The 18,072-nt window shown below is 41.4% G+C and overlaps 1 protein-coding gene across 1 annotated transcript; it reads left to right on the forward strand.

The window, feature by feature from the left end:
• Positions 1-1,488: 1,488 nt before the first annotated feature.
• Or2y13 (olfactory receptor family 2 subfamily Y member 13) lies at positions 1,489-2,424 on the forward strand. The gene has a single exon (NM_001000002.1). It carries the CDS (start codon positions 1,489-1,491, stop codon positions 2,422-2,424), a length of 936 nt encoding a protein of 311 aa, NP_001000002.1.
• Positions 2,425-18,072: the final 15,648 nt, after the last annotated feature.

The raw sequence follows: 18,072 nt of genomic DNA on the forward strand, positions 1-18,072 counted from the left end.
CCATACATGTACATACAGTGATACAATGTATAATATGGTAAGAAGAGAGGATTATAGCAGGACACTTTAAGAACTGTTTCTGTTAGTAGGAATGTTTGCAGAGGCTAACTCTTCACTGGGGGTTGGCCATGGGGTGAAGGGAAAAAGTGGGGAGAGAAAGAAAGGTGCTATGCTGCTTAGCTCAGGTTTCACACCCATCCTTCTAGATGTGTGTTTTAGTTAATATCCCCAGTATTAAAGGATAAGTCCTCATGCCCAGAGGATGTTAGAAATAGCTAAATAGTCTGTAAATGTCCTGTCGGTCGTTGGGAAGGACAATCTTCTGAGAGTGCATCCTCTTGCTAGCATCATCCTACATGAACGGCACTGGAGTTGTACAGAGGAAGATGAGGACAGATGAGGGAAGGGCCTTTTGCTACCATCTGCACATGTAGAAAATCATTTTTAGTAATAACCAGGGGTCTCTATATGTTCAACGAGTGCCTTCTTCCATGGTATCTAAGTTTTATAGATGACATCCTAAAGTGACCGTCTATGGTGAGCTCTGTAGCTAGTGAATTAGCCAATTTGTATCTATGTTAGCATTGACAGGAAAGATGCCTTAGAGCACAGAAGTATCACACCACCTTTGGACAATGCAAGTCAGAATATGCTCATTAGGCTGGAGGTAGATGAACAGAAAGACGCACCCAAGGGAAGGTCCACTCAGCTGTGCTTAGACATTCATTTCAACGAGAACCTTTGGTGTGTGCATCTTCTAGCTGTGAAGTATGAATACATTCATTGAGTGTGAGCATATTTTCTTGCTAATATTTTAGTATCTATATCTGATACACTCTTGGAAAGGACTAAACATGAACATGATTGCTGATCAAGAAATTTAGGTATAAAACTCATACATAGGCACACAGGAACAGACACACTGGAGATTTGATACAGACAATTGGTGATGTTTTTAATATATAAAATCAAATGGGCATGCTCCAAAATGCTGTGTGTAGGGATTCATAGTAATAAATAATTAAATGTTTTAAAGATAATTTAGAAGCTGGGAGACGGTTCCATGGGTAAAGTATTTGCTACTAAGAATGAGGACCTGGCCTAGGTCCTGGTTAAAGTTGGTCCTACATATATCTTCTCATCCATGGTGCTGAAGTCGCTATATGTTCATCACTGATATCAGGAAACCAATCTGGTTCCTATCAGATAATGTGCTGTAGCCGTTGTAGATAATTTGGTGATAATCTCTCCTCCTTGTAGATGCTGCTATACCTGGAATCGAAGCTGTCTGCAGGATTTTTAAAACAAGAATTCCTTGTGTCTTCAAACTGTGACACCTAGCAGAGTCAGCAGGAGACAGACCAGAATGAAGGCAAATGTGCCAGGCTTCAGATAGCTCTGGGTTACTTTGTGGACTCAAGTGACTTCAAAGTGCATACTCTGACTGAAAGCATTGAGGTGTCTTCTGGTTTGTGAGAGTGACAGTCTATGGGCAGCTTCAACACCACCTTAGAAGGTGGCTTCATTTTGATGGGCTTCTCAGACTGGCCTCAACTGGAATATGTCCTTTTTGTCTTCATTTCAGTGTTCTATTTTCTAACCATCTTTGGCAACTCCACCATCATCACAGTCTCACAAATGGATCGTCGACTACAAACACCGATGTACTTCTTCCTTAACAACCTCTCTTTTCTGGACCTCTGCTACACCACCAGCATTGTGCCTCAGCTTCTTGTCAATATTTCTGGAATTGACAAGACCATGAGCTATGCTGGGTGCATGGCCCAGTTGTTCATAGCGTTCTTACTGGGTGGAACTGAGTGTGTCCTCCTTGTGGTGATGGCTTTCGACCGCTATGTCGCTGTGTGCCGTCCACTACACTACACCAGCATTATGCACCCTCTTCTCTGCCACACATTGGCCATCTCCTCCTGGGTGGGAGGCCTTGTGAACTCTCTGACTCAGACAAGCCTCATCATGACCATACCTCTCTGTGGCCATCACCTGAACCACTTCTTCTGTGAGATGCTTGTTCTCCTGAAGCTGGCTTGTGAGGACACAGGGGGAACAGAGGCCAACTTGTTTGTGGCAGGGGCTATAATTTTGGTCTGCCCTGTAGCACTAATTCTAGGCACCTATGCACACATTGCCCATGCGGTGCTGAAGATCAAGTCAAGAGCTGGGCGCAGAAAGGCTCTGGGGACTTGTGGGTCCCACCTTACTGTGGTTTCCCTCTTTTATGGCTCAGCCATGTACACGTATCTCCAACCTGTCCACATGTATTCTGGGAGTGAAGGAAAGTTCGCTGCCCTCTTTTATACCATAGTTACTCCTATGCTGAATCCTCTGATTTATACCCTAAGAAACAAGGATGTGAAGGGGGCTCTGTGCAAGGTACTAGGGAGAGATACAAACACAAGGTAGGAAGGGAATAAAAGTTTATACAAATAATGTCTAATATTTCTCATGTGACAAAACTCATCTTGCCTATAAATGACTACTAGTCTCCAGAAGCTATTCTTCAGGAGGCATCAGAATTGTACTCCTTACTTACCTGAAAATCAAAACTGGTGGTCTAACACACCTTCTAGTCCAGTGTCCAGAGCCTCATGAAGCACGGATTAAGGGTTAATTTGTGTCATACTTCTCAAAGGAATGAGTTTGGGAGAGAGGTAGAGTGATTCTCCTATGGAGAGTGGACACAGACTCTAAGTAAAATTGGGAGTGAGAGAATATAGGAGGTTGGTCTGGTGCTGCTTGTATCCAAATGCCAAATTCTGTATTCCAAGATCTAGTTGCTTGCTCCAGGACAAGCAGATCTTCATGTATACCAGCTTTTGTTGTAAACATTGCTCCCCGACAAGTTTCCTATGATTGGTTAGTAAAGATGCCTACAGCCTGAACTAGGCAGAAGAGAGGGGGCAGAGCAAACATTCCTGGTCTTGGGATCTCAGGAAGAGACCATAAGAGGGAGAGAGGAGGGGCTGGGGATTTAGCTCAGTGGTAGAGCGCTTACCTAGGAAGCGCAAGGCCCTGGGTTCAGTCCCCAGCTCCGAAAAAAAGAACCAAAAAAAAAAAAAGAGGGAGAGAGGAGGAAGAAGAGGAAGCTGCCTTGGGGCAGGTGGATCATAGGCATGTAGCCATGAGGACCAGCCTGTTGGAGTAGGAGCAGCCCAGGTGGAACGTGGCAAATGATGTCAGTGACATTGACAGAGAAGTAGACAGAATAGCATAGAGGACGGATATCTGCCCAGCTCTAGTGCTTTAAGGCTTATTATAAATCTAAAAGGTTTTGTGTCTTTTATTTGGAAACTATGTGGCCATAGTGGGGCTAAAAAAAATAATATTCTACAAGAAGAAAAGACTAAACTCAGAATAAAAACACCATCCCCAAATCAATATTCACAACATGGTGCCAGGTAGAAAGCATTGTTTCAACAGCAGAGACCAAGAGTTCATGCACCTCTCCTAAGTAGTTCTGACCCCAGTCATGTGTTCTCCCATCCCTAAGCCCATTTCTTTTTTTTTAATCTTTATTAACTTGAGTATTTCTTATTTACATTTCGATTGTTATTCCCTTTCCCGGTTTCCGGCCAACATCCCCCTAACCCCTCCCCCTCCCCTTCTTTATGGGTGTTCCCCTCCCCATCCTACCCCCATTACCACCCTCTCCTCAACAATCACGTTCACTGGGTGTTCAGTCTTGGCAGGACCAAGGGCTTCCCCTTCCACTGGTTCTCTTACTAAAATGAGGATGGAGTCCAGGGTCAGTCCATGTATAGTCTTTGGATAGTGGCTTAGTCCCTGGAAGCTCTGGTTGCTTGACATTGTTGTTCATATGGGGTCTCAAGCCCCTTCAAGCTCTTCCAGTCCTTTCTCTGATTCCTTCAACGGGGGTCCCATTCTCAGTTCAGTGGTTTGCTGCTGGCATTCACCTATGTATTTGCTGTATTCTGGCTGTGTCTCTCAGGAGAGATCTACATCCGGTTCCTGTCGGCCTGCACTTCTTTGCTTCATCCATCTTATCTAGTTTAGTGACTGTATATGTATGGGCCACATGTGGGGCAGGCTCTGAATGGGTGTTCCTTCTTCTCTGTTTTAAACTTTGCCTCCCTATTCCCTGCCAAGGGTATTCTTGTTCCCCTCTTAAAGAAGGAGTGAAGCATTCGCATTTTGATCATCCCTCTTGAGTTTCATGTGTTCTGTGCATCTAGGGCAATTCAAGCATTTGGGCTAATAGCCACTTATCAATGAGTGCATACCATGTGTGTTTTTCTGTGATTGGGTTACCTCACTCAGGATGATATTTTCCAGTTCCATCCATTTGCCTATGAATTTCATAAAGTCATTGTTTTTGATAGCTGAGTAATATTCCATTGTGTAGATTTTTCACATTTTCTGTATCCATTCCTCTGTTGAAGGGCATCTGGGTTCTTTCCAGCTTCTGGCTATTATAAATAAGGCTGCTATGAACATAGTGGAGCATGTGTCTTTGTTATATGTTGGGGCATCTTTTGGGTATATGCCCAAGAGAGGTATCGCTGGGTCCTCAGGTAGTTCAATGTCCAATTTTCTGAGTAACCTCCAGACTGATTTCCAGAATGATTGTACCAGTCTGCAATCCCACCAACAATGGAGGAATGTTCCTCTTTCTCCACATCCTTGCCAGCATTTGCTGTCACCTGAGTTTTTGATCTTAGCTCAAAACTGGTGTGAGGTGAAATCTCAGGGTTGTTTTGATTTGCATTTCTCTTATGACTAAAAATGTTGAACATTTCTTTAGGTGTTTCTCAGCCATTCGGCATTCCTCAGCTATGAATTCTTTGTTTAGCTCTGAACCCCATTTTTTTGGGTATTTTTTGGTTCTTTTTTTTTTTTTATTAACTTGAGTATTTCTTATATACATTTCAAGTGTTATTCCCTTTCCCGGTTTCCGGACAAACATCACCCTCCCCCCTCCCCTTCCTTATGGGTGTTCCCCTCCCAAACCTCCCCCCATTGCCACCCTCCCCGCATAGTCTAGTTCACTGGGGGTTCAGTCTTAGCAGGACCCAGGGCTTCCCCTTCCACTGGTGCTCTTACTAGGATATTCATTGCTACCTATGGGGACAGAGTCCAGGGTCAGTTCATGTATAGTCTTTAGGTAGTGGCTTAGTCCCTGGAAGCTCTGGTTGCTTGACATTGTTGTACTTTTGGGGTCTCGAGCACCTTCAAGCTCTTCCAGTTCTTTCTCTGATTCCTTCAACGGGGGACCTATTCTCAGTTCAGTGGTTTGCTGCTGGCATTCGCCTCTGTATTTGCTGTATTTTTGCTGTGTCTCTCAGGAGCGATCTACATCCGGCTCCTGTCGGTCTGCACTTCTTTGCTTCATCCATCTTGTCTAATTGGGTGGCTGTATATGTATGGGCCACATGTGGGGCAGGCTCTGAATGGGTGTTCCTTCAGTCTCTGTTTTAATCTTTGCCTCTCCCTTCCCTGCCAAGGGTATTCTTTTTCCTCATTTAAAGAAGGAGTGAAGCATTCACATTTTGATCATCCGTCTTGAGTTTCCTTTGTTCTAGGGATCTAGGGTAATTCAAGCATTTGGGCTAATAGCCACTTATCAATGAGTGCATACCATGTATGTCTTTCTGTGAGTGGGTTAGCTCACTCAGGATGATATTTTCCAGTTCCAACCATTTGCCTACGAATTTCATAAACTCGTTGTTTTTGATAGCTGAGTAATATTCCATTGTGTAGATGTACCACATTTTCTGTATCCATTCCTCTGTTGAAGGGCATCTGGGTTCTTTCCAGTTTCTGGCTATTATAAATAAGGCTGCGATGAACATAGTGGAGCACGTGTCTCTTTTATATGTTGAGGCATCTTTTGGGTATATGCCCAAGAGAGGTATGGCTGGATCCTCAGGCAGCTGAACCCCATTTTTAATAGGGTTATTTGTCTCTCTGCGGTCTAACTTCTTGAGTTCTTTGTATATTTTGGATATAAGGCCTCTATCAGTTGTAGGATTGGTAAAGATCTTTTCCCAATCTGTTGGTTGCCGTTTTGTCCTAACAACAGTGTCCTTTGCCTTACAGAACCTAAGCCCACTTCTTTTTTTTTTATTTTACTTTTCCTTAGATGTACATTTTTTTATTAACTTGAGTATTTCTTATTTACATTTCGAGTGTTAGTCCCTTTCCCGGTTTCCGGCCAACATCCCCCTAACCCCTCCCCCTCCCCTTCTCTATGAGTGTTCCCCTCCCCATCCTACCCCCATTGCCGCCCTCCCCCCAACAATCACGTTCACTGGGGGTTCAGTCTTAGCAGGACCAAGGGCTTCCCCTTACACTGGTGATCTTACTAGGATATTCAATGCTACCTATGAGGTCAGAGTCCAGGGTCAGTCCATGTATAGTCTTTAGGTAGTGCCTAAGCCCATTTCTAATACAGGGATTGCAATTCTATGATGTGTGTGGCAGTTAAGGCAACACGAACAGAAGTACTTCATGGAACATGTCAAATTTCAGATAACCCTATGTGGAAAAAAGAGAAAGTCATGAGGGTCTCCCTGGTTAAAGGATTAAATTCACATGCCATTGCCTGGAACAAGATTCACACTTGGGTCACTTTTTAAGAGATTCTTTTCTGATAGTCGTTTGATCCCAGGCATTGTTCTAGGGACTGAAACTGTAAACCTGTGCAAGATAAGTCAATTGATATTTTTTTTTGCTCACAGAGTCTAGAGAATTGTGCTTTTTGACAAGTATGAACACTGTGTAATGGGTTAAAAATGTTGATAAATCTGGGGTGGGGAGCAAACAGGATGTAAAGTAAATAAGTAATTAATGAGAAAACATCCCCAGAGAGATAGACATTGTGGTCTTAAAGATGGAAGGAAAAACCAAAGCTACATAGGAGTTATTTATTTATGTAGCTAGTTATTTACCTACCTAGTTATCTATTTATTTATTTATTTATTTTAATTATTCACTTTACATCCTGCTTACTGCCCTCTCTCGGTCACCCCTTCCTGCAAGCCTTCCCCCATCCTCCCTCCCCTTCTTTTCTGAGTGAGTGGGGACCCCCTATGTCTCTCCCCACCCTGGTACAGCAAGCTAGTAAGAAGCATTTCTCCATGGACTCTGCTTCAGTTCCTGCCTCAAGTTCCTACCATGAATTCTCTCAATGATAGACTGTAAGCTATAAAATCAAATAAACCCTTTCCACCCCAAGGTGATTTTGGTCATGGCCTTCATCACAGAAATAGAAAGCAAACTAGGAAATTAATGGAGAAAGCAAAAGGATACATGCAATCAGGAGACAGAAGGCAGGACTAGAGAAAGTGAAGTAGCTAGGGATGAGTGAGGATTGAAAATGGCAATGGGGAGGTATAAAACTAAGCAAAGTATAACATACATGTGTACAAAGATCTAACGATAAAACCTAATACTCTGTGTTCTATTTTTAAAAAGCAAATGCAGGTAAAATTCAAAGACAAAAGAAGGGAAGAAATAGAGGGAGAAAAGGAGAGAAGTGGAAAAGAAAGGGGAGATGGGAGGGGAGGAGGGAAAGAAGGAGGGAAGGAGGGAGGAAAGAAGGAAGAAAATGAATGCATCCTAACTCATATAAAATAAAAATCAGTTGGATTAATGGAATAACTATCTGGGCATCATATGAAGACTCCAGAAAAGAAAGACAGCTATAGTTTGCTGAACAAATCAGGCTTCACATGCAATATGGAATTTGGTTCGTCTGGCAAAGGGCTAGCAGGGGTCACCTTAGGGAAGCAGAAGGAATCTTGGGCTGAAAAATCACATGAGCAAGTAAGAAGTTGTCCTGAGAATACACACTAGGTCCCACAAGTTTAACAGAGCTGGGGGAATAGGGAGGAGTGAGGGCTACAAGGCAGATCTTGGAACCAGTCAAGTTCATTGTAATTGCCACAGTGGGGCCCTAGGTCTCCAAGGTCATGCTTTGTAAGCAACTCATTGTCCACCATTTTCTGGGGGTTAGGGCTTTAACTCAGTGGTAGAGTACTTGGTTTAACATTCAGGAGACCCTGGGCTCAAAGCCCAGGAAGGCAAGTGAGTTCCCTCAGGACAGAGTTCATGTGTGCAGCTTTAGTTTCAGGAGGGGGGTTGATATCACACCAGCTACTTCTTGGATTCAAAGGGTCAAGGTAAAGGGGGACAGTCTCACCTCCTAAGTGAGGATCCTCAGTATTGTCCACTACATACGCGTCATGATTTCTAAGAGACGGGAATATTGACCTGAGCCCTTCTCACTACAGAAGCAAAGAGGGAAGTGTCTCTCAGATATCACAAGTTGCTACCAGTCTTTAGTTGACCTCTCCTCTCCTATGAAGCCAGTAAACAGAGAGAGATAAAGACAAGAATTTTGTCCTTGAACTTCAGGTAAGTGGGGATGGGTGAGATATTCAGATTCACACATAAAGGAGAAATATTCCACTAGGCAATTAGTACTAGGCCCCACTGTGTTGGGCTGTTAGTCTGGGATCAAAGAACATTAAATTAATCTAAAAATATTTTATCCCTCATGAACTCTTATATTCTCTGTCATCTGACCACACTGCTCTGTTAGACATCGGGTCTAAAAGGTTCTTGCCTCAATCTCTTTCTCTACAATTGCATCAAATTAGTGAAATACACTTTAAAACATAAACAGGAAGGCTCTTATATACATAGCAAGTTGCAAGCATCACCAAGGACCAAAGAATAGAACGTAGTCAGAGTTGTGGAAACAAACCAAAAGTTTCTTGGAGGGGGACACACAGAAGGTACTCATTATAGATGGTGACTGTGTTCTTTCTGCAGTTCATGAAAATTTACTCTTTGAAACTCAACTAAACTGACTATGAATAATCTATGGTTTGGGGATATATACTGAATATCTAGGGTAGGTTATTCTTGGATATTTGATTAAGGAGCCTTGTGGATTTCCTGGAAGGCTTGTGGAGAAAAAAAATGCAATAATGTTCTGTGTCTGTCTTGAAAGGGGTGGGGTTGATAAGGGTATAAGTGGGTCTGTGCAAAGGTGTGGGGTAAAGGATTGGGTGCCTGGTTGGTTTTGATAGTGACATTAATGTTCCAACACCAACAGGACCACCACATGTGAAGGCTTAATGAAATAAAGTGAAGGTGGATTTAATTCTAACACAACACACTCAAGACAGTGATTAGGGATGGGTTAGTAGGTTCTTTTTCTTTGTTAAGTTTAGGAAATAAACTTAAACTGTATGGCTTGAATGTGGGTTCCATTATAATTTAGCAAGATCATCAAAACAGTAGCCTGGGAAGAAAGAGTTAATCGTATATACTGTCAGAAATAAATAATCAAAAGTTCATTATTTAAAAAGAGTACACATACAGTGTGGTGGATACAGATAAAAACTGATCTTAATAATAATAATAATAATAATAATAATAATAATAATAAACAACCAAGTGTGGAAGAATCAAAACACTGTGCACCATGGAGATTAGGAGAAGGGGTTCAAAGGTTAGCATATTGTGTCATTAGAAAAGTAAAGACCATGGCAAGGTGAAGTGTCATACAAAACTAGTACAAAACTAGTACAAAACTTCACCTAATCAGAAATATTTTTACAAATTCTGAAGGGCACTCCAAAGGAGTGTGAAAATCTGAGTGTCGAGAACATGGCTCTCTCCCCAAGCAGTCTGCTCTTAGAACCCCTTGTTTCTTTTCAGGTTTTCTTTATTGCCAGTCACAATCCTTCTTCCTGTAAATCTGACCCCCAGTCTGACTGTTGGCTTTAGAACAAAGCGAGGTCCTCACCTCTAACCTAGGACTGGTCTTTGAAAACAAACACAAGCCAGCACCTGTCTTTATGTGTTCTTCTCTTATCTAAAGCCTCATTAGAATGTTTACAGATGCCTGATGAGTTCTGCTATCCTCTGAATGTATGCATATAGTCACTGGTGTGATCCAATTATAGCCAGGAACTTGTTATTATTCTGTATTTCTTCTGACCAATGCAGATTTTCAGGGTCTCTCTAGTTTGACACTTTCCTTAATTTCAATACATGATGATGGGTAGAAGTATAAGACTCATCATTAGGAACCAGGATGCCTACCTCATCTCATTTCGTGCTTTCACTGAGATAACAAGTTTCACTAAGAGAGCCAGGCTTGGTGGCATACACCTTGAATCCTACCATTAGAAAGCCAGAGGCAGGCAGATCTCTAAGTTTGAGGCCAGCTTTATCTACATGGCAATTTCCAGGACATCCAAGGCTATACGGTGAGACAATTTCATCCACAGAAAAGGAAATTGATGTAGTCAAGCAGTTGGTCACCTTTGCTAGAAGACTATGAAAAGTCAGTGAATGTCCACACCATAAATATTTTCCTTAGTGTTTGGAAGCTGATTCTTTAGAAGGAGTTGGTCTATGTGAACCCTTACGAAACTATACAAACACCTTTAACCCACATGCACTTAGTTCCCACAAGGATCCAAGCAGACCAGTTTCAGAGGTAGTGCATTGGAAGTCTACCTGGATTCTGAAACAAAGGAATAAAAATAATTCATGGCCATACCAGAGGCTTAGTTATGATCCATGGGGAAAAAATACAACTGTTCTTAAACAATGGAACTATGGAACTAATTCCCAGGGATGTTTTCTTCCTGTGATTAACACATACGGGCACAAATCAAAGCTTAGTACTGGCCACAAGAAGATGAAGAAAAGAATCTACAAGGCATTAATTAGCAAGGAGCGCAAGCCAGAGAAACTGGTTCCCAAGTAAAGGATCCATGGGCTGTGTAAGAGTTGCAAGATGGGCAGTGTCAGACACAGGGAGTCTCTGGTCTCAGTGGTCCAGGTGAGCATTGATGTTGTGGTTCTGCAGACCAGCCCAAGCCCCACAGAGCCTTGACCACAAGAAAACACAGCACATCCTCTCAAGCCACAAACTTATAAGGGGACACCCAGAAGTCAAAGTCTCATTTAGGCAGGAAAAGGAGTCATTTGATGGGGCAGAGAAAGGAAATGCCTTGACTTTGAGGTTGCCTGGCTTCAGGTTGTGTCTTTGCATATGGCATTCCAGAATAAGATACTAGATCCCCGGGAAGCAGGACAATGTCTTTGTCCCACAAAGCAAGACTGAACCAACTTCGAGGATTCATGCCTCTCTAAGAAGCTGAACAACAGGTACTGCAGGATGATACTGCAGGCTCAGCGACTTTAGCTCTCTGCGCTCTTCTGTGCCAGTTGTGTTCTAGACAGGGAGTGAAACTGAATTTTGTGAAAGACAGGGCTTCCACCGTACCCATCCGATTAGTCAGGGAGTTGCATTTGGTGAGAAATGGATGCATGGAACATGTTGGAGCAAAGAAATAGAAAGAGCCCCATAAAAGAAAGAAATGGGGGCTATAGATACAGAGGAAAGTCTTGTGAGTGAAGAACAAAACAAATGACTCATTGAACAAACTCTTGCAGGGAATGATCTTCAAGTCTCACTGTAAGCTGGAGATACAGGTCCTCTGTCAGGAGTGTTGTTCTACCTGACCCTGAAGTTATATTCACTTGGGAAAGCACTGCTAACTCTTGTTGAGTCTTAGGTCATTGCATTGTGATATCTTGTCTTATAATTTCTTGGTAAATTGTTGTCAGAATTACAGGTTTCTCTCCCCACCCCACTCTACGCTTATCCAACTAAGGTTTTGAAACAAAGCTCAATTCTCTCTGATCCTATTTTCTCTGCTACCTATTTTGATGACTATTGAAATCTAGATTTCTCAAGGTCAAATTATTTTGGAATATGATTCTAACATATGCATGTCACATAAGTTGTACTAGACTGTTGTAAATATAGTATTTCTACGTGTGGTTTTGAAAATTATAAATAAAACTGTAGAGCATGAATGTCTAAGTTGTTGCGCCACCAGCTATTAATTTTCCCCTGAGAATATTCCTATATTCCTGAAATATTTATATGTACTGTGTATTTTACTACATTACTAAAATGTGGAATGCATACACTCATTGAACATTGGTGGTTTTATTTGGAATTATTTTCTTGTTGTTATTGTTGTTATTTTTACACGTAGGGGAACATAGTCTCACTATGTTGTCCAGGATGACTTCAGTCCCATGATCTCCTTGTGTCAGCCTTCAGAATTAGAGGATTTCATGCTGTGTCAACAATCTTTAACACCAACAGAAAACTTATCAAGTTCTAGGTATAGTAATGGACACCTGTAATCCCACTACTTGGGAGGCAGAGGCAAAGGGATTTCTGTAAATTTAAAGCAACCCTGGTCTATATAGAAAGTTCTAGGCTAGCCAGGGCTACATAATGAAACTCTGTCTCAAAAAAGAAATGTATCAAATGATTACTTTTTTGTTTTGTTCTTTTTTTTTTTTTTTTTTTAGAAAAGCAAGGCTCTTTCTTTATTTTATCTATGAGTACACTGTAGCTGTCTTCAGAAACACCAGAAGAGGGCATCAGATCTCATTACAGATGGTTGCGAGCCACCATGTAGTTGCTGGGAATTGAACTCACGACCTCTGGAAAGGCAACTGGCTAGTCCTGGTAACCACTGAGCCATCTCTCCAGCCCAAGGCCCTTTCTTTTTTTTTTTTTTTTATTATTAACTTGAGTATTTCTTATATACATTTCGAGTGTTATTCCCTTTCCCAGTTTCCGGGCAAACATCCCCCTCCCCCCTCCCCTTTCTTATCGGTGTTCCCCTCCCCACCCTCCCCCCATTGTCCCCCTCCCCCCAACAGTCTAGTTCACTGGGGGTTCAGTCTTAGCAGGACCCAGGGCTTCCCCTTCCACTTGTGCTCTTACTAGGATGTTCATTGCTTCCTATGAGGTCAGAGTCCAGGGTCAGTCCATGTATAGTCTTTAGGTAGTGGCTTAGTCCCTGGAAGCTCTGGTTGGTTGGCATTGTTGTACATATGGGGTCTCGAGCCCCTTCAAGCTCTTCCAGTTCTTTCTCTGATTCCTTCAACGGGGGTCCTATTCTCAGTTCAGTGGTTTGCTGCTGGTATTTGCCTCTGTATTTGCTGTATTCTGGCTGTGTCTCTCAGGAGCGATCTACATCCGGCTCCTGTCGGCCTGCACTTCTTTGCTTCATCCATCTTGTCTAATTGGATGGCTGTATATGCATGGGCCACATGTGGGGCAGACTCTGAATGGGTGTTCCTTCAGTCTCTGTTTTAATCTTTGCCTCTCTCTTCCCTGCCAAGGGTATTCTTGTTCCCCTTTTAAAGAAGGAGTGAACCATTCACATTTTGATCATCTGTCTTGAGTTTCATTTGTTCTAGGCATTTAGGGTAATTCAAGCATTTGGGCTAATAGCCACTTATCAGTGAGTGCATACCATGTATGTCTTTCTGTGTTTGGGTTAGCTCACTCAGGATGATATTTTCCAGTTCCAGCCATTTGCCTACGAATTTCATAAAGTCGTTGTTTTTGATAGCTGAGTAATATTCCATTGTGTAGATGTACCACATTTTCTGTATCCATTCCTCTGTTGAAGGGCATCTGGGTTCTTTCCAGCTTCTGGCTATTATAAATAAGGCTGCAATGAACATAGTGGAGCACGTGTCTTTTTTATATGTTGGGGCATCTTTTGGGTATATGCCCAAGAGAGGTATAGCTGGATCCTCAGGCAGTTCAATGTCCAATTTTCTGAGGATCCTCCAGACTGATTTCCAGAATGGTTGTACCAGTTTGCAATCCCACCAACAATGGAGGAGTGTTCCTCTTTCTCCACATCCTCGCCAGCATCTGTTGTCCCCTGAGTTTTTGATCTTAGCCATTCTCACTGCTGTGAGGTGAAATCTCAGGGTTGTTTTGATTTGCATTTCCCTTATGACTAAAGATGTTGAACATTTCTTTAGGTGTTTCTCCGCCATTCGGCATTCCTCAGCTGTGAATTCTTTGTTTAGCTCCGAGCCCCATTTTTTAATAGGGTTATTTGTTTCCCTGTGGTCTAACTTCTTGAGTTCTTTGTATATTTTGGATATAAGGCCTCTATCTGTTGTAGGATTGGTAAAGATTTTTCCCAATCTTTGGTTGCCGTTTTGTCCTAACCACAGTGTCCTTTGCCTTACAGAAGCTTTGCAGTTTTATGAGATCCCATTTGTCAATTCTTGATCTTAGAGCATAAGCCATTGGTGTTTTGTTCAGGAAATTTTTTCCAGTGCCCATGTGTTCCAGATGCTTCCCTAGTTTTTCTTCTATTAGTTTGAGTGTGTCTGGTTTGATGTGGAGGTCCTTGATCCACTTGGACTTAAGCTTTGTACAGGGTGATAAGCATGGATCAATCTGCATTCTTCTACATGTTGACCTCCAGTTGAACCAGCACCATTTGCTGAAAATGCTATCTTTTTTCCATTGGATGGTTTTGGCTCCTTTGTCAAAAATCAAGTGACCATATGTGTGTGGGTTCATTTCTGGGTCTTCAGTTCTATTCCATTGGTCTATCTGTCTGTCTCTGTACCAATACCATGCAGTTTTTATCACTATTGCTCTGTAATACTGCTTGAGTTCAGGGATAGTGATTCCCCCTAAAGTCCTTTCATTGTTGAGGATAGCTTTAGCTATCCTGGGTTTTTTGTTATTCCAGATGAATTTGCAAATTGTTCTGTCTAACTCTATGAAGAATTGGATTGGTATTTTGATGGGGATTGCATTGAATCTGTAGATTGCTTTTGGTAAAATGGCCATTTTTACTATATTAATCCTGCCAATCCATGAGCATGGGAGATCTTTCCATCTTCTGAGGTCTTCTTCAATTTCCCTCTTCAATGTCTTGAAGTTCTTATTGTACAGATCTTTTACTTGCTTTGTTAAAGTCACTCCGAGGTACTTTATATTATTTGGGTCTATTATGAAGGGTGTCGTTTCCCTAATTTCTTTCTCGGCTTGTTTCTCTTTTGTATAGAGGAAGGCAACTGATTTATTTGAGTTAATTTTATACCCAGCCACTTTGCTGAAGTTGTCTATCAGCTTTAGTAGTTCTCTGGTGGAACTTTTGGGATCACTTAAATATACTATCATATCATCTGCAAATAGTGATATTTTGACTTCTTCTTTTCCGATCTGTATCCCCTTGACCTCCTTTTGTTGTCTGATTGCTCTGGCTAGAACTTCAAGAACTATATTGAATAAGTAGGGAGAGAGTGGGCAGCCTTGTCTAGTCCCTGATTTTAGTGGGATTGCTTCAAGTTTCTCTCCATTTAGTTTAATGTTAGCAACTGGTTTGCTGTATATGGCTTTTACCATGTTCAGGTATGGGCCTTGAAATCCTATTCTTTCCAGGACTTTTATCATGAAGGGGTGTTGAATTTTGTCAAATGCTTTCTCAGCGTCTAATGAAATGATCATGTGGTTTTGTTCTTTCAGTTTGTTTATATAATGGATCACGTTGATGGTTTTCCGTATATTAAACCATCCCTGCATGCCTGGGATGAAGCCTACTTGATCATGGTGGATGATTGTTTTGATGTGCTCTTGGATTCAGTTTGCCAGAATTTTGTTGAGTATTTTTGCGTCGATATTCATAAGGGAAATTGGTCTGAAGTTCTCTTTCTTTGTTGTGTCTTTGTGTGGTTTAGGTATAAGAGTAATTGTGGCTTCGTAGAAGGTATTCGGTAGTGATCCATCTGTTTCAATTTTGTGGAATAGTTTGGATAATATTGGTATGAGGTCTTCTATGAAGGTTTGATAGAATTCTGCACTAAACCCGTCTGGACCTGGGCTCTTTTTGGTTGGGAGACCTTTAATGACTGCTTCTATTTCCTTAGGAGTTATGGGGTTGTTTAACTGGTTTATCTGTTCCTGATTTAACTTCGGTACCTGGTATCTTTCTAGGAAATTGTCCATTTCCTGTAGATTTTCAAGTTTTGTTGAATATAGGTTTTTGTAGTAAGATCTGATGATTTTTTGAATTTCCTCTGAATCTGTAGTTATGTCTCCCTTTTCATTTCTGATTTTGTTAATTTGGACGCACTCTCTGTGTCCTCTCGTTAGTCTGGCTAAGGGTTTATCTATCTTGTTGATTTTCTCAAAGAACCAACTTTTGGTTCTGTTGATTCTTTCTATGGTCCTTTTTGTTTCTACTTGGTTGATTTCAGCTCTGAGTTTGATTATTTCCTGCCTTCTACTCCTCCTGGGTGTATTTGCTTCTTTTTGTTCTAGAGCTTTTAGGTGTGCTGTCAAGCTGCTGACATATGCTCTTTCCTGTTTCTTTCTGCAGGCACTCAGCGCTCTGAGTTTTCCTCTTAGCACAGCTTTCATTGTGTCCCATAAGTTTGGGTATGTTGTACCTTCATTTTCATTAAATTCTAAAAAGTTTTTAATTTCTTTCTTTATTTCTTCCTTGACCAGGTTATCATTGAGTAGAGCATTGTTCAATTTCCAAGTATATGTGGACATTCTTCCTTGATTGTTATTGAAGACCAGTTTTAGGCCGTGGTGGTCTGATAGCACGCATGGGATTATTTCTATCTTCTGTACCTGTTGAGTCCCGTTTTTTGACCAATTATATGGTCAATTTTGGAGAAAGTACCATAAGGAGCTGAGAAGAAGGTATATCCTTTTGCTTTAGGATAGAATGTTCTATAAATATCCGTTAGGTCCATTTGGCTCATGACTTCTCTTAGTCTGTCTACATCTCTGTTTAATTTCTGTTTCCATGATCTGTCCATTGATGAGAGTGGGGTGTTGAAATCTCCCACTATTATTGTGTGAGGTCCAATGTGTGTTTTGAGCTTTAGTAAGGTTTCTTTTACATATGTAGGTGCCCTTGTATTTGGGGCATAGATATTTAGGATTGAGAGTTCATCTTGGTGGATTTTTCCTTTGATGAATATGTAGTGTCCTTCCTTATCTTTTTTGATGACTTTTAGTTGAAAATTGATTTTATTTGATATTAGAATGGCTACTCCAGCTTGCTTCTTCTGACCATTTGCTTGAAAAGTTGTTTTCCAGCCTTTCACTCTGAGGTAGTGTCTGTCTTTGTCTCTGAGGTGTGTTTCCTGTAGGCAGCAGAATGCAGGGTCCTCGTTGCGTATCCAGTTTGTTAGTCTATTTCTTTTTATTGGGGAGTTGAGGCCATTGATGTTGAGAGATATTAAGGAATAGTGGTTATTGCTTCCCGTTATATTCATATGTGGATGTGAGGTTATGTTTTTGTGCTTTCATTCTCTTTGTTTTGTTGCCAAGACGATTAGTTTCTTGCTTCTTCTAGGGTATAGCTTGCCTCCTTATGCTGGGCTTTACCATTTATTATCCTTTGTAGTGCTGGATTTGTAGAAAGATATTGTGTAAATTTGGTTTTGTCATGGAATATCTTGGTTTCTCCATCTATGTTAATTGAGAGTTTTGCAGGGTACAGTAACCTGGGCTGGCATTTGTGTTCTCTTAGGGTCTGTATGACATCAGTCCAGGATCTTCTGGCCTTCATAGTTTCTGGCGAGAAGTCTGGTGTGATTCTGATAGGTCTGCCTTTATATGTTACTTGACCTTTTTCCCTTACTGCTTTTAATATTCTTTCTTTATTTTGTGCATTTGGTGTTTTGACTATTATGTGACGGGAGGTGTTTCTTTTCTGGTCCAATCTATTTGGAGTTCTGTAGGCATCTTGTATGCCTATGGGTATCTCTTTTTTTAGGTTAGGGAAGTTTTCTTCTATGATTTTGTTGAAGATATTTACTGGTCCTTTGAGCTGGGAGTCTTCACTCTCTTCTATACCTATTATCCTTAGGTTTGATCTTCTCATTGAGTCCTGGATTTCCTGTATGTTTTGGACCAGTAGCTTTTTCCGCTTTACATTATCTTTGACAGTTGAGTCCATGATTTCTATGGAATCTTCTGCTCCTGAGATTCTCTCTTCCATCTCTTGAATTCTGTTGGTGAGGCTTGTATCTACAGCTCCTTGTCTCTTCTTTTGGTTTTCTATATCCAGGGTTGTTTCCATGTGTTCTTTCTTGATTGCTTCTATTTCCATTTTTAATTCCTTCAACTGTTTGATTGTGTTTTCCTGGAATTCTTTCAGGGATTTTTGCGATTCCTCTCTGTAGGCTTCTACT

The sequence above is a fragment of the Rattus norvegicus genome, chromosome 10, assembly GCF_021556685.1.
Source record: "Rattus norvegicus strain SHRSP/BbbUtx chromosome 10, alternate assembly SHRSP_T2T, whole genome shotgun sequence".
NCBI classification, from domain to species: Eukaryota; Metazoa; Chordata; class Mammalia; order Rodentia; family Muridae; genus Rattus; species Rattus norvegicus.

What these genes read in the sequence shown, in the direction of transcription:
- Or2y13 (NM_001000002.1), top strand. Translation starts at nt 1,489, where the DNA reads ATGGGCAGCTTCAACACCACCTTAGAAGGTGGCTTCATTTTGATGGGC.